The sequence below is a fragment of the Scyliorhinus canicula genome, chromosome 9 (genome assembly GCF_902713615.1).
Source record: "Scyliorhinus canicula chromosome 9, sScyCan1.1, whole genome shotgun sequence".
Lineage (NCBI taxonomy): Eukaryota > Metazoa > Chordata > Chondrichthyes > Carcharhiniformes > Scyliorhinidae > Scyliorhinus > Scyliorhinus canicula.
The window spans coordinates 64,245,156-64,261,162 of record NC_052154.1 but is presented as its reverse complement, the minus strand read 5'-3'; the positions used below and the strand labels follow the sequence as shown (position 1 = coordinate 64,261,162).

The window sequence follows — 16,007 nt, the reverse complement described above, 5'->3', positions numbered from 1 at the left end:
GGAGACGGATCTTGTTAATGTGGAGGGACTCGAAGCCAGAGTGTAGAGACCTGGGTTAATGACATGGCTGGGTTTCTCAATCTCGAGAAAATAAAGTTCGCCTTAAGAGGGTCAATGGTCGGGTTCACCCGGAGGTGGTAGCCGTTCGTCGACTTTCTCGGGGAAAATTAAAAATGTCAGCAGATGCAGTATTCCAAAGGGTGGGGGGGATTGTTGTTGTATGGTTGGGGTGCGTGAAGATTGGCCGGGGGGGGGGGGGGGGGGGGGGGGGGGGCTCCGATGGTACAAAGGATTGTAGTGGTAATTAAATGCTGTACCATGCAGTGTTTGCATTTATATTGTGCCAACGTGTGGGTTTCCTCCGGGTGCTCCAGCTTCCTCCCACTGCCCAAAGATGTGCAGGTTAGGTTGATTGGCCATGCTAAATTGCCCTTAGTGTCCAAAAGAAAAAGGTTGGGTGGGGTTACTGGGTTACGGGGAGGGTGGGGTTGTGGGCTCGGATCGGCTGCTCTTTCCAAGGGCTGGTGTAGACTCGATGGGCTGAATGGCCTCCTTCTGCACTGTAAATTCTATGTACATCACCTTCGTTCTCCTCACTTCCTTCACAACATGATCGCTGTACATTTGCATTTATTTATGTGGATCTGGTTGGTTTGTTAGAAATGCTTTTGTTTAACATAGACTTACCCACTGGATCTCTTCCTTGAAGGGAAACCCATTGTAATCGCACAGCGCAGCGTAAGTCTCTGAATAGCCACCTGAAAATTTTTATTTTTAAATAAACATTTTATTGAGGTCTTTTTGGCATGGTAACAGCAGCAATATAAACAATGTACATGAAAATATAAACATAGTGCAAATACCACGTCCCTCCCCAACAGGTCCCACCATTAATTAACCCCCGAATCTACGCTAACCTAACCCCTCCCCGCCATTTACATACCACATGGCCCCTGATTAGCGTTGGTCTGTTCATCGAGTGCTGATGTGATTTTTTTGATTCTCTCTTGTAGCTCAGGGGAATTCTTCTTGAGTAGCTTTCTAAGAAAATGGATTAAAAAAGTGAAGGGATTCATTGTCACAGTTTATGTCTCATTCAACCTCATTGAAAATGAAAATGGCTTATTGTCACAAGTAGGCTTCAAATGAAGTTACTGTAAAAAGCCCCTAGTCGCCACATTCCAGTGCCTGTTCAAGGAAGCTGGTATGGGAATTGAACTGTGCTGCTGGCCTGCCTTGGTCTGCTTTAGAAGCCAGCTCTTTAGCCCTGTGCTAAACTAGCCCATTTGCAGCTAAGTGTTCTCCGAATTGATCAGATGTGTACATTAATTATTATTTGTAAAATAACAGGTGATTTGAATGCTATAAATTAATGAATCAAGCACTAAGCAAGTTGCAAAAGTCATTCAAAATTTTAGATTACTGTTTGCCGTGACTAGGGGCTTTTCACAGTAACTTCATTGAAGCCTACTTGTGGCAGTAAGCGATTATTATTATTATTGTTTATCAATTGGTGTTCCACTTTCCATAAGGTGCTGACACCCCACTTAAAGGGCATTGTCAAATTCAGGGATTTTACAAACCTTTTTGAACTGGGATGATCTGCTGCTTGACCCTGGTTCTCAGCTATGAGATAGGAGCGGCAAAGTGGCCAACAGTATTTATCGGAGGGCCTGGTGACCTTTGCACCATTCAATTGACACCAATTTTTCTTCAGCAAGAAAGTGGAGCACAACATAGAACATACAGTGCAGAAGGAGGCCATTCGACCCATCAAGTCTGCATCGACCCACTTAAGCACTCACTTCCACCTTATTCCTGTAACCCAATAACCTCACCTAACCTTTTTGGTCACTAAGGGCATTTTATCATGGCCAATCCACCTAACCTGCACGTCTTTGGACAGTGGGAGGAAACTGGAGCACCCAGAGGAAACCCACGCAGACTCGAGGAGAATGTGCAGACTCCGCACAGACAGTGACCAAGTAGGGAATCAAACCTGGAACCCTGGCGCTGTGAAGCCAAAGTGCTAGTCACCTGTGCTAACGTGCTGCCCAATGTGTTGAATACACCACCTTAAAAGGATAATATTCAGCTAACATATTGTGAGCAGGTGTCAAGTGAAATACGATGGAAGTGAAGACCATGGCACACCACGGGCGCGATTCTCCCAAAACGAGAGAAATCGTAAGGCTGGCGTCAAACCCAGGCGGGTTTGACGCCAGCGCGCCCCATCCCGACCGGGAACCGATTCTGGTCCCCGGTCGGGGCTAGCAGCCCGACGCCGTAAGCTCCGGCATCACGGGCTTAACGAATTTCGTTAAGCCCGCTTGCCGGAGTTAGCGCCGGCTGACGCGTCATATGACGTCAGCCGCGCATGCGCGGATTGGAAGACTCCAACCCGCGCATGCGCGGATGACATCATCGCGTATTTGCGCGAAACCCGCGCATGCGCGGGCCGGGATGCCCCTCAGCCGCCCCGCGAATGGATACTGCGGGGCGGCGGAAGGAGAAATAGTGCGGGGGCATCGGGCCCGCTGCCCGCGATCGGTGCCCACCGCTCGCGGGCCCATGGCACCCTTGGCACGGCCGTGGTACTGCCGTGCCAATCGGTGCCATGGTTATAAAAAGCAAGTTGTTCCCGCCGTTTTTACGAACGGCCAGACCAGGTGTGTTTGCCGTTCGTAAAAACAGCGTAAAGGGCTGGGACTTCGGCCCATCTATCAGCTGAGAATCGCTGCCGGCCGTAAAAAAACGGCGGCAGCGATTCGTGGAGTTGGGCGGGGGGGGGGGGGGGGGGAATAGCGGGAGGGCGGGAAAAATGTCAGGAAGGCCCTCCCGCTATTCTCCGACCCGTCGTGGGGGGCGGAGAATTGCGCCCCACATGTCTGGGACCGTAGGCAATTATCTCCTGATAGAAAATTAGCATAAATTTAACTATCAGTTCGAAAGTAGCCAGGCCCCTACACCATTTATTCCTCCTCTTCAATATATTATGGTACCTAACGACACGCATGGAAAACATTGGTTAAAAGAAATGAAGCGGTGGACTAATTTATACCAGTGCTGGATAAAATATGATTTCTGCTGGCTAACAAATTAAACCCAGCAATCTTCCAGAACATGGGGAAATGGGAAGGTGTCACTCTGCCTGCTTCGCTTCTGCAATCTTGTCCGAACCTGTATTGTTCTGAGAAAGCGGCATGTGTTCTTTTTTATTCATCCATGCGAGGTGGGCTTCGCTGGCTAGGCCAGCATTTATTGTCCATCCCTAATTGCCCTTGAGAAGGTGGTGGTGAGCTGTCTTCTTGAACCGCTGCAGTCCATGTGGTGCAGGTATGCCTACAGTGTTGTTACGGAGGGAGTTTCAGGATTTTAATCCAGTGACAATGAAGGAACGGCAATATATTTCCAAGTCAGGATGGTGTGTGACTTGAAGGGGAACTTCCAGGTGATGATATTCCCATGTGTCAGCTACTGTGAAGAAAATGTTATTATTTTTAATATTTTGGGGGTTTAATGTGTTATTCTGCGTATGTCTGTGTTTGTGCGCGTGTGTCTGTGACTGATTTAATTAAGCTGGGGGCTGGATGTTTACAGAATGGAGGTCATTAAAATGCAGGCACTCAAAATGAATATGATCAAGTTGAATTTTCTGTAAGCAAATAGGCCATGAGTAGAAATTTGCATTAGTGGATAAAAGAAAATTTGTTGTCTTCAGTTATTAAATTTCAAAGGGAAATAAAAATGGTTTCCAACTTGGGAAAGGTCCTAAAGGTCATGAAGGTCATGGTAGCACAGTGGTTAGTACTGTTGCTTCACAGCTCCAGGGTCCCAGGTTCGATTCCCGGCTTGGGCCACCGTCTGTGTGGAGCGTGCATGTTCTCCCCATGTCTCCGTGTGTTTCCTCCGGCTGCTCCGGTTTCCTCCCACAAGTCCTGAAAGACGTGCTGTTAGTAAATTGGACATTCTGAATTCTCCCTCCGTGTACCCGAACAGGCGCCGGAATGTGGCGACTCGGGGCTTTTCACAGTAACTTCATTACAGTGTTAATGTAAACCTACGTGTGACAATAATAAAGATTATTATTATTATAAATAAACATGGAATCTTTATTACATTTTATTTAACCTGAAAGTTGTGGCAATAGGAAAAACATAAAAGCTCTTTACATTCAATTTATTGATGGGAGCTTTCGCTGTTTGGATGATTTGAAGGAGAAGTTCGAATTGCTGGGAGGGAATGGGTTTCAATATCTGCAGATAAGCAATTTTGTGTGAAGGCAGGTTGCGACCTTTCTGCTCCTACCGCCACGGGGGATTCAGGACAGGGTAGTTTCTAGAACAGGGGTGGGGGAAGGGAAGGTTTTGGATATCTACAAAGAGCTTATGGAGTGGGAGGAAACCCAGATAGATGAACTAAAGGGTAAATGGGAAGATAAGCTGGGGGCGAGCTAGAGGCAGGTCTGTGGGCGGATGCTTTGAGAAGAGTCAACATGTCCTCAGCATGTGCCAGACTCAGCCTGATACAATTCAAGGTGGTTCACTGGGCACACATGACGGTGGCCTGGATGAGCAGGTTTTTCGGGATCGAGGACAAGTGTGTGTGGGAGGGCCAGCAAACCATGTCTATATGTTTTGGGCATGCCCAAAGCTTAGGGGATACTGGCAGGGATTTGCGGATGTCATGTCCACAGTACTTAAAACAAGGGTGGCCCCGAGTCCAGAGGTGGCGATCTGTGGAGTGTTGGAAGGTCCGGGAGTCCAGGGGGTGGGAGAGGTTGACGTTTTGCCCTTTGCCTCCTTGGTAGCCCAGAGATGGATATTGTTAGCGTGGAGGGACTCAAAGCCCCTGAAATCAGAGGTTTGGGTTAGCGACATGGCTGGGTTTCTCAGACTGAGAGGGTCAACGTTGGGGTTCGTCCAGAGGTGGCAGCCGTTTATCGACCCCTTTGGGATAGCTAAACTGCCAGCAGAGGCAATAAAGGTTGGGGGGGGGGGGTTAGACTACTTTGTGTTTAGGGTAGGCGGGATTAGTGAGAGATGGAGAGACGTTTTTTGCACAATGTTTGTATTTGTACCGTTTATTGTTATAAAATTATAAATGCCTTAATAAAATGTTTTTTTTAAAGTTTTCCTTTGTTCAGAAATGTTTTAACTTAATAATGCTGTTGATTGGTTCCTGCAGTGCATCTTGTAGATGGTGCACACTGCTGCAACTGTGCATCAGTGGTGGAGGGAGTGAATGTTTGTGAATGGGGTTCTCGGAACTGCACTCATCCAGGCAAGTGGAGAGTATTTCATTACACTCCTGACTTATGAAGTGGAGATGCCGGCGTTGGACTGGGGTGAGCACAGTAAGAAGTCTTACAATACCAGGTTAAAGTCCAACAGGTTTGTTTCAAACACGAGATTTCGGAGCACTGCTCGTTCCTCAGGCTCCTTCCCTACGTGCTCTCATCCCACGTGATCCCCGCATTGGAGATCTCTACTGCCTCCTGAACGCTCTCAAGACCAACCGCAACATCGTCATCAAACCAGCAGACAAAGGAGGGGCCACCGTCATACTGAACAGAACAGACTACTGCAAAGAAGTATACCGCAACTCAACAACCAGGAATACTACAGACAGTTACCCGCAGATCCAACCAAGGAACACATCCGCCAACTCAACAGACTGATCAAGGCTTTGGATCCAGCCCTTCAGAGCACCGTACGTGCTCTCATCCCACGTAATCCTCGCATTGGAGATCTCTACTGCCTTCCGAAAATACACAAGGCCAACACACCAGGCTGTCCTATTGTTTCAGGCAATGGGACCCTGTGTGAGAACCTCTCTGGTCACATCGAGGGCATCTTGAAACCCATCGCACAAGGTACACCCAGCTTCTGTCGCGACACGACGGACTTCCTACAGAAACTCAGCACCCATGGACCAGTTGAACCAGAAACATTCCTTGTCACAATGGATGTCTCGGCACACTACACCAGTATCCCCCATGACGACGGCATTGCTGCAACAGCCTCAGTCCTCAACACCGACAACTGAATCTCCAGACGCAATTCTGCAACTCATCCGCTTCATTCTAGATCACAACGTCTTCACCTTCGGCAACAAATTCTTCATCCAGACGCACGGAACAGCCATGGGGACCAAATTCGCACCTCAATATGCCAACATCTTCATGCACAAGTTTGAACAAGACTTCCTCACCGCACAGGACCTTCAACCGACATTATACACCAGATACATCGATGACATTGTTTTCCTTTGGACCCACAGAGAAGAATCACTGAAACGACTATACGATGAGATCAATAAGTTCCATCCCACCATCGCACTCACCATGGACTATTCTCCAAATTCAGTTGCATTCTTGGACACACTCATCTCCTTCAAGGACGGTCACCTCAGCACTTCGCTTTACCGCAAGCCCACAGATAACCTCACGATGCTCCACTTCTCCATCTTCCACCATAAACACATTAAAGAAGCCATCCCCTATGGACAAGCCCTCCGTACACACAGGATCTGCTCAGACAAGGAGGAGCGTAACAGACATCTACAGACACTGAAAGATTCCCTCGTACGAACAGGATATGGCGCTCGACTCATCGATCGACAGTTCCAACGCGCCACAGCAAAAATCCGCACAGACCTCCTCAGAAGACAAACACGGGTCACAACTGACAGAGTACCCTTCGTCGTCCAGTACCTCCCTGGGGCGGAGAAACTACAACATCTTCTTTGCAGCCTTCAATACATCATCAATGAAGATGAACATCTTGCCAAGGTCATCCCCACACCCCCACTACTTTCCTTCAAACAACCGCGCAACCTCAAACAAACCATTGTTTGCAGAAAATTACCCAGCCTTCAGAACAGCGACCACGACACCACACAACCCTGCCAGGGCAATGTCTGCAAGACATGCCAGATCATCGAAAATGGATACCACCATTACACGTGGAAACACCACCATTACACGTGGGACGTAGGGAAGGAGCCTGATCCAGCAGAGGGCAGCAGAGCAGAGCTTCTGATTGGCTGTTCCGGGGACATTTGCAGTGCAGTGCGGTCAGCGTGAGTTGAAGGTGCACCTGCATCAGTGACCCGAGGAGTTCGACGGAAGTCAAGCATCCAGCAGAGGGCAGCAGAGCAGAGCTTCTGATTGGCTGTTCCGGGGACATTTGCATACGTGCAGTGCGGTCAGCGTAAGTTGAAGGTGGTTTGTGAAGGGGCTGTTCTTGAGTGACAGCTTTACCCGAAACACTACTTGCGTACTGTCTCCCACCCATCCTCCTCCTCTAACCAAAAAAAAAGTTCTGTCCGTTGGCCTAGTTTCAGCCGTTCTGAGGAGGAGGAGCAATCTCTGGGTGAGTATAAAAACTCACTTTAACCCGGGGATCGAGGCCTAGTTTCGGGAGCCGTTCAGAGGAGGAGGAGCAGTCTCTGGGTGAGTATAAAAACTCACTTTAACCCGGGGATCGAAGCCTAGTTTTGGGAGCCGTTCAGAGGAGGAGGAGCAGTCTCTGGGTGAGTATACAGACCTAACGGTAACTTCCTGTTTTCCACTTTTTTTCAAACGTGACATCAGAGGGAAGCTGTGATCTGATTGGTTGATAACCAATCTGCCCCAAATTTAAAACTCGTAAACTTAAATTAAACAAATTAATTAATTAGAGCTGGCTGGTCAGGTGATGTGCTTAAGCTGCTTGATGTGGGAGCTGACAGATCCCATTGCGAGCTGCAGCGACCACATCTGCAGTAAGTGTTGGCTGCTCGAAGAACTCCGGCTCAGAGTTGATGAGCTGGAGTCTGAGCTTCACACACTGAGGCACATCCGGGAGGGGGAGGCTTACCTGGACACTTTGTTTCAGGAGGCAGTCACACCTGTCAGAGTAAATAGTTTAAATTCTGCCAGTGGCCAGGGACAGCAGGGTGTGACTGCAAGTCAGGCAGGTAAAGGGAACCAGCAGTCAGGAACTCAGGAGCCTCAGCCCTTGACCCTGTCCAACAGGTACGAGGCACTTGCTCCCTGTGTGGATGGCGAACAGGGCTGCAGGAAGGATGAGTCAGCTGACCAAGGCACCATGGTTCAGCAGGCCATTCAAGGGGAGGAAGTAAATAGACAAGTTGTAGTTGTAGGGGATTCTATTATCAGAGGGATAGATAGTATCCTTTGTGAGCAGGATAGAGGGTCCCGCATGGTATGTTACCTGCCCGGTGCTAGGGTGCGGGACATCTCTGACCGGCTTGAAAGGATATTGGAGAGGGAGGGGGAGGATCCAGTTGTTGTGGTCCATGTCGGTACCAACAACTTAGGCAAGTCTAGGAAAGAGGACCTGTTTAGAGATTATAAAGAGTTAGGATTCAAATTAAAAAACAGGTCCTCAAGGGTCATAATCTCCGGATTACTGCCCGAGCCACGTGCAAATTGGCATAGGGAGGCAAGAATAAGGGAAGTTAACACGTGGCTGAAAGAGTGGTGTGGGAAAGAGGGGTTCCTTTTCATGGGACACTGGCATCAGTTTTGGGACAGGGGGGACCTATACCGTTGGGATGGTCTCCACCTGAACCGAGCTGGGACCAGTGTTCTGGCGAAAAGAGTAAATAGGGTGGTCAATAGGACTTTAAACTAGAGATTGGGGGGGGGAAGGGAAAGTCAGGGAACCAAGAGGTGAAGGAATCAGTGGGAAGCGTAGCTGCTTAGGATTACAAAAAATCACGAAAAGACAGAGCTCAGGAGAGGTTACGATAGTCCCCATCTCACAAAATATGACACAGTGTATGGAAAGGCTCAGTAAACCAAGGTCCACCACACTAAGAAAACAAAAAGGGACAGTCAATAGGGAATTAAAGGTGCTATATTTAAATGCCCGCAGTGTACGGAACAAGCTTGTGGCCCAGATTGTGACTGGCAGGTATGATGTGGTAGGCATCACAGAGACATGGTTGCAGGGGGTTCAGGACTGGCAGTTAAACATCCAGGGATTTACAACCTATCGAAAAGACAGAGAGGTGGGTTGAGGGGGCGGGGTTGCCTTGTTAATTAGAAATGAAATTAAATCAATAGCACTAAACGACATAGGGTCAGACGATGTGGAGTCTGTGTGGGTAGAGTTCAGGAACCACAAAGGCAAAAAAACCATAATGGGAGTTATGTACAGGCCTCCTGACAGTGGTCAGGACCAGGGGCACAAAATGCACCACGAAATAGAAAGGGCATGTCAGAAAGGCAAGGTCACAGTGATCATGGGGGACTTCAATATGCAGGTGGACTGGGTAAATAATGTTGCCAGTGGACCCAAAGAAAGGGAATTCATTGAATGTTTACAGGATGGCTTTTTGGAACAGCTTGTGATGGAGCCCACGAGGGAACAGGCTATTCTGGACTTAGTGTTATGTAATGAGCCAGAATTGATAAAAGATCTTAAAGTAAGGGAACACTTAGGAAGCAGTGATCATAATATGGTAGAATTCAGTCTGCAATTTGAAAGAAGGAAGGTTGAATCAGATGTAAAGGTTTTACAGTTAAATAAAGGTAATTACAGGCACATGAGGGAGGAACTGACGAAAATCGACTGGAAGCAGAGCCTAGTGGGAAAGACAGTAGAACAGCAATGGCAGGAGTTTCTGGGAGTAATTGAGGACACAGTGCAGAGGTTCATCCCAAAAAAAAGAAAGGTTATCAGAGGGAGGATTAGGCAGCCATGGCTGACAAAGGAAGTCAGGGAATGCATCAAGGCAAAAGAGAGAGCCTATAATGTGGCAAAGAGTAGTGGGAAGTCAGAAGATTGGGAAGGCTACAAAAACAAACAGAGGATAACAAAGAGAGAAATAAGGAAGGAGAGGATCAAATATGAAGGTAGGCTAGCCAGTAACATTAGGAATGATAGTAAAAGTTTCTTTAAATACATTAAAAACAAACGGGAGGCAAAAGTAGACATTGGGCCGCTCCAAAATGACGCTGGTAATCTAGTGATGGGAGACAAGGAAATAGCTGAGGAACTTAATAAGTACTTTGCGTCAGTCTTCACAGTAGAAGACATGAGTAACATCCCAACAATTCAGGAAAGTCAGGGGGCAGAGTTGAATATGGTTGCCATCACAAAGGAGAAGGTGCTAGAGAAACTAAAAGGTCTGAAAATTGATAAATCTCCGGGCCCAGATGGGCTACATCCTAGAGTTCTAAAGGAGATAGCTGAAGAAATAGTGGAGGCGTTAGTTATGATCTTTCAAAAGTCACTGGAATCAGGGAAAGTCCCAGAGGATTGGAAAATCGCTGTTGTAACCCCCCTGTTCAAGAAGGGAACAAGAAAAAAGATGGAAAATTATAGGCCAATTAGCCTAACCTCGGTTGTTGGCAAAATTCTAGAATCCATCGTTAAGGATGAGATTTCTAAATTCTTGGAAGTGCAGGGTCGGATTAGGACAAGTCAGCATGGATTTAGTAAGGGGAGGTCGTGCCTGACAAACCTGTTAGAGTTCTTTGAAGCGATAACAAATAGGTTAGACCAAGGAGAGCCAATGGATGTTATCTATCTTGACTTCCAAAAGGCCTTTGACAAGGTGCCTCACGGGAGACTGCTGAGTAAAATAAGGGCCCATGGTATTCGAGGCAAGGTACTAACATGGATTGACGATTGGCTGTCAGACAGAAGGCAGAGAGTTGGGATAAAAGGTTCTTTTTCGGAATGGCAACCGGTGACAAGTGGTGTCCCGCAGGGTTCAGTGTTGGGGCCACAGCTGTTCTCTTTATATATTAACGATCTAGATGACGGGACTGGGGGCATTCTGGCCAAGTTTGCCGATGATACAAAGATAGGTGGAGGGGCAGGTAGTATTGAGGAGGTGGGGAGGCTGCAGAAAGATCTAGACAGTTTAGGAGAATGGTCCAAGAAGTGGCTGATGAAATTCAACGTGGGCAAGTGCGAGGTCTTGCACTTTGGAAAAAAGAATAGAGGCATGGACTATTTTCTAAACGGTGACAAAATTCATAATGCTAAAGTGCAAAGGGACTTGGGAGTCCTAGTCCAGGATTCTCTAAAGGTAAACTTGCAGGTTGAGTCCGTAATTAAGAAAGCAAATGTAATGTTGTCATTTATCTCAAGAGGCTTGGAATATAAAAGCAGGGATGTACTTCTGAGGCTTTATAAAGCACTAGTTAGGCCCCATTTAGAATACTGTGAGCAATTTTGGGCCCCACACCTCAGGAAGGACATACTGGCACTGGAGCGGGTCCAGCGGAGATTCACACGGATGATCCCAGGAATGGTAGGCCTAACATACGATGAACGTCTGAGGATCGTGGGATTATATTCATTGGAGTTTAGGAGGTTGAGGGGAGATCTAATAGAAACTTACAAGATAATGAATGGCTTGGATAGGATGGACGTAGGGAAGTTGTTTCCATTAGCAGGGGAGACTAGGACGCGGGGGCACAGCCTTAGAATAAAAGGGAGTCACTTTAGAACAGAGATGAGGAGAAATTTCTTCAGCCAGAGAGTGGTAGGTCTGTGGAATTCATTGCCACAGAGGGCGGTGGAGGCCGGGACATTGAGTGTCTTTAAGACAGAAATTGATAAATTCTTGATTTCTCGAGGAATTAAGGGCTATGGGGAGAGAGCAGGTAAATGGAGTTGAAATCAACCATGATTGAATGGTGGAGTGGACTCGATGGGCCGAATGGCCTTACTTCCGCTCCTATGTCTTATGGTCTTATGGTCTTATGGAAACACCACCCACCAGGTACGCGGCACATACCCGTGCGACTTGACCAATGTAGTCTACCTCATACACTGCAGGAAAGGATGTCCCGAAGCGTGGTACATTGGCGAGACCATGCAGACACTGCGACAACGAATGAACGGGCATTGTGCGATAATCACCAGGCAGGAATGTTCCCTTCCAGTCGGGGAACATTTCAGCAGTCAAGGGCGTTCAGCCTCTGATCTCCGGGTAAGCGTTCTCCAAGGCGGTCTTCAGGACACGCGACAACGTAGAATTGCCGAGCAAAAACTTATAGCTAAGTTCCGCACGCATGAGTGCGGCCTCAACCGGGATCTTGGATTCATGTTGCATTACATTCACCCCCCACTGTCTGGCCTGGACTTGCGAAATCCTACCAACTGTCCTGGCTTGAGACAATTCACACCTCTTTAACCTGGGATTACCCCTCTCCCTGGGTCTGTAATGAATTGATTACCCGCAAATGCTTGCATTCCAAGCATTGTCTGGCATCTCTGACTTTGTCTATATAAATGTTTCCGGAACATATCTCTCCATTCACCTGAGGAAGGAGCAGTGCTCCGAACGCTCGTGTTTGAAACAAACCTGTTGGACTTTAACCTGGTGTTGTAAGACTTCTTACTGACTTATGAAGTGTAGATTGTAGACAGGCTTTGGGGAGTGAGGAAGTGAGTTACTCGCTGCAGTATTCCAAGCCCCTGACTCGCTCTTTTTGCCAAGAGCATTTATAAAGCTAATCCAGTTCAGTTTCTGGTCAATGGTAATCCCCAGAATGTTGATAGTGGGGGATTCAGTGATGCTAATGTCATTGAATGTCATGGGGCAATGGCTAGATTCTCTCATGTAGGAGATGGTCATTGTCTAACACATGCATGGCCTGAATGTTACTTGCCACTTGTTAGCCCAGGCCTGGATATTGTCCAAGTCTTGCCCCATTTGTACACGGACTCATTTGTACACTGACTCAGTATCTGAGGAATCGCGAATGGTGCTGAACATGTTCATCAGCAAACATCCTCACATTTGACCTTATAATGGATGGAAGGTCATTAATGAAGCAGCTGAAGATGACTGGGCCTAGGATACTACCCTGAGGAACACTAGCAATAATGTCCTGCAACTGAGATGACCCTGGCATAACACAAACTGAGCGTCAGTGAGCAGGATATTGCAAATCAAGCACTGCTTCATCGCACTGTTGATGACCCCCTTCCATCATTTCATTGATGATCAAGAATTGACTGATGGGGCAGTATTTGGCCAGGTTGGATTTGTCCTTCTTTTGTATATAGGACATACCTGGGCAATTTTCCACAATGCCAGGTAGATGCCAGTGTTGTAGCTGCACTGGAACAGCTTGGCTTGGGCTGTGTCAAGTTCTGGAGCACAAGCTTCAGTACTATTGCTGGAACATTGTCAATGCTCATAGCCTTTTCAGTATCTAGTGCCTTCAGCCATTTTCTGATATCACATGGAGGGATGTAGAGCTTAAATGACCAGTGGGCATGGCAGGGAATTGAGTATCCAATAGGCACACACATTTACGGGTGTTATTTAGTTTTACAAATTTCCTTTTGATTCTATTGTGCTTTTAAAAAATTAATTGTGCTTCCCCAATACAAAGGGCATGTGCAAATGACAAAATCCAATGTCATCTTTATGGATGAATTTTAAAGAGGCAACTGAAGCTCCACTTACTCTTCAAAATTCTAATTTAAATAAAAAAGTCAATGACATCATCAGACAAGGTTACACACAAATGAAAAATCAACTGTCATGAGGTGCCCAAAGAAATTAGAAGCTACTGAGGTGTCAGAGGAGTAATTGTTGCTGAGACCTTGCGGGAAGAGACTGCAAAACAAAAAGAATCAATCACAGTACACAACACTATAAATGCATCTTACCAGCATTAGGTTGCTCTTTATGGAGAATGGCTGATTAATTTGAATCTGAGATCCACAGGGTGGTCTGATAAAGAATTGTCAAAACCAAATGCATGGGGTTTTTGAGATAGGTTTGTGAGCGCTGTCTTGTCAAACACAAATCGCCGATGCCAGCTGGCTGCCAGGCAAACACGATATTTAGGCGTTCTCCTGGACAGTAACAGAGGGAGTTCAATAGGGAATCAGCTACATCCATCTGAAAATCCCTTATTACTGTTTTGAGTTTCCATAATGAAGTGGTGGCAAATAAGGTGGGAAGGAAGTGGCTAGGGGGAGTTGAAAATATCCATGGCTTCTAGTAGAAGTGGTTTGGGGATGTTGCTGCTGCATGGTACTGTCAAGAGCACCAGGAATCACACAAAATCAGCTGCAAGTAAAAAATCATATCAGCAGCCTTTTCGAAGCAGGTTGACCATCCACCCATTTCACAGCCCCAGCATGTGGGGTGGGGGTGGCAGCTTTCTCACATGCTTTGCCTCCACAGCAGGAGGTATCCACAGCCTCTTGATGTGACGCTTTGCTTCTCCTGCCTTTCATTTACATGACAGAACTGCTGCCAACATCAGGGGACTCCATCAACACCATCACCCTGTGTATCATAAATAGGTTTATAAAGCCCAGAGTCTGTTCAAACATAGCACTGCTGTGAAACACAAAAGTGAAGAAAAGGCACAAAAGCAAAGCCTCCATTTGGAGGCTGACTTACCCTGGTGATGAATCTGGAAATATTTTTTTGAGTGAGGCAGTGACATGACTAACCACCTGCTCCAGATCTTCAAAGGACATGAGTTTCAGATGGTGCGAAAGTTTCTCAGTTTCTATGACAACCTGTGGTGAAAGGACAATTCACTCAATTCCCGTTTAATTGTTAACCAATTTACCAGTTCCCCTTTTCTTTGTAAAACTAAAATTCATTCTGGGATTTCAGAACAATACACGTCATGGGCATAATGAATATAAATGGTAAACCTGTAACTGACAGAGCTGTATGGATAGATGTGTACAGAGATTAGCCATGTACCAATGTCCTTGATTTGTACATAACCCTTTCTAAGCTCATTGATTGAAATCTATAATGTCATCATCCTATATACAATTGCCTGAGTAATATACAGTTTTCATTCACTGATTTCTTTCCATTTTCCTCCCCTCTTCTGACGCCATTGACTTCTTGCTTGGATCAACAGTCATTGGGTGCCTTGTTCAAGTAACCATCGTTCCTGGTGATTCTTGGGAAAAAATTATTGATACCGTTTTTGACTGTGAAGGAGCATTACAGATGAGCCCACCCTCTTGCTCACCCAACATCGATGAATCCTTCTGGATGGTTTGCTGGGGAGCAATCAGGGATGGTGCATTGGTTAGTTTTCCTCTCCCAGCACTGTCATAATATATACCAATATATTATGGTGCAGACACACACTGATGGACACACACTCAGGGACCAATCAACATGTACAAACACCGCAGCCAATCACCAGTTAAAATACACACACTATAAAGGCAGAGGGCACCACGGTTCCCGCTCATTCTGGGTGCTGCCTCTGAGTGTAACAGGAACTTATTCAGCCCAGCACAGACTTACACCATGTGCTGAGAGAATCAACTGGTTCGGACAAGGCTTAGGTCTCTAGTTCAAGTTAGCATTATTTAGTCATCGTGTGTTAGTTAGTTAGAAGTAGTTAATAAAATTGAGTTGAACCTTCATCCGTGTTGGAAGTGTCTGTTCATCTCTCAAGCCTACACAAGCCAACACATCAAGCACAGGTAAATTATAATGGCCCTACTGTGCCCTGGCTAATATCAGTTAAATCAGCTCAGCTCAAAGATGACTAAGGAATCATCCCAGTATGAATTTCTCAGCTATGCAATGAGTAAACCCACTGGGCTACCAAAGCAACAAATCCCCCCCCCCCCCCCCCCCCCCCCCAGGCCTTTGACCAGTGGCACCTTAGTCAATGTAATACATAGATTATAGGCACAATTTAACAGTCTTTTCGGCATTAGGCACATTTCAATATGCTTTTGCGGGATTCTCCCAGTGCCTGGGGCCTAACGGGGACCTCGCCAGGATGTCATTTGGTACTGGTTTCCACAAATGTGGACCAGTTGCAATGGCACCTGGGGCATCTCCCAGGTCATTAGTGACCCCTGGTTGGTCGGGGACAGGGCAGGATGGCACCCCCTCTGGCATGTGGTGACACTGCCAGGGTGCCCTGATGGCACTGCCAGGGATCAAGCTTGGGGGCGGGGGGCCTGAACAAGTGGAGGGGTGTTCCCGGGGCCTCCCCGAAGTTGAGGGGTGGGGGAAGA

General features: G+C 47.0%; 1 protein-coding gene across 1 annotated transcript in view; it reads right to left on the bottom strand.

Annotated features, from left to right (window-relative positions):
* Positions 1-16,007, bottom strand: part of carmil2 (capping protein regulator and myosin 1 linker 2) — a 231,602-nt gene that overhangs the window by 131,530 nt on the left and 84,065 nt on the right. Inside the window, 3 exon segments of the mRNA XM_038805993.1 lie at positions 688-758; positions 944-1,041; positions 14,401-14,522. Of these exon segments, the coding sequence (XP_038661921.1) occupies positions 688-758; positions 944-1,041; positions 14,401-14,522 (291 nt within the window).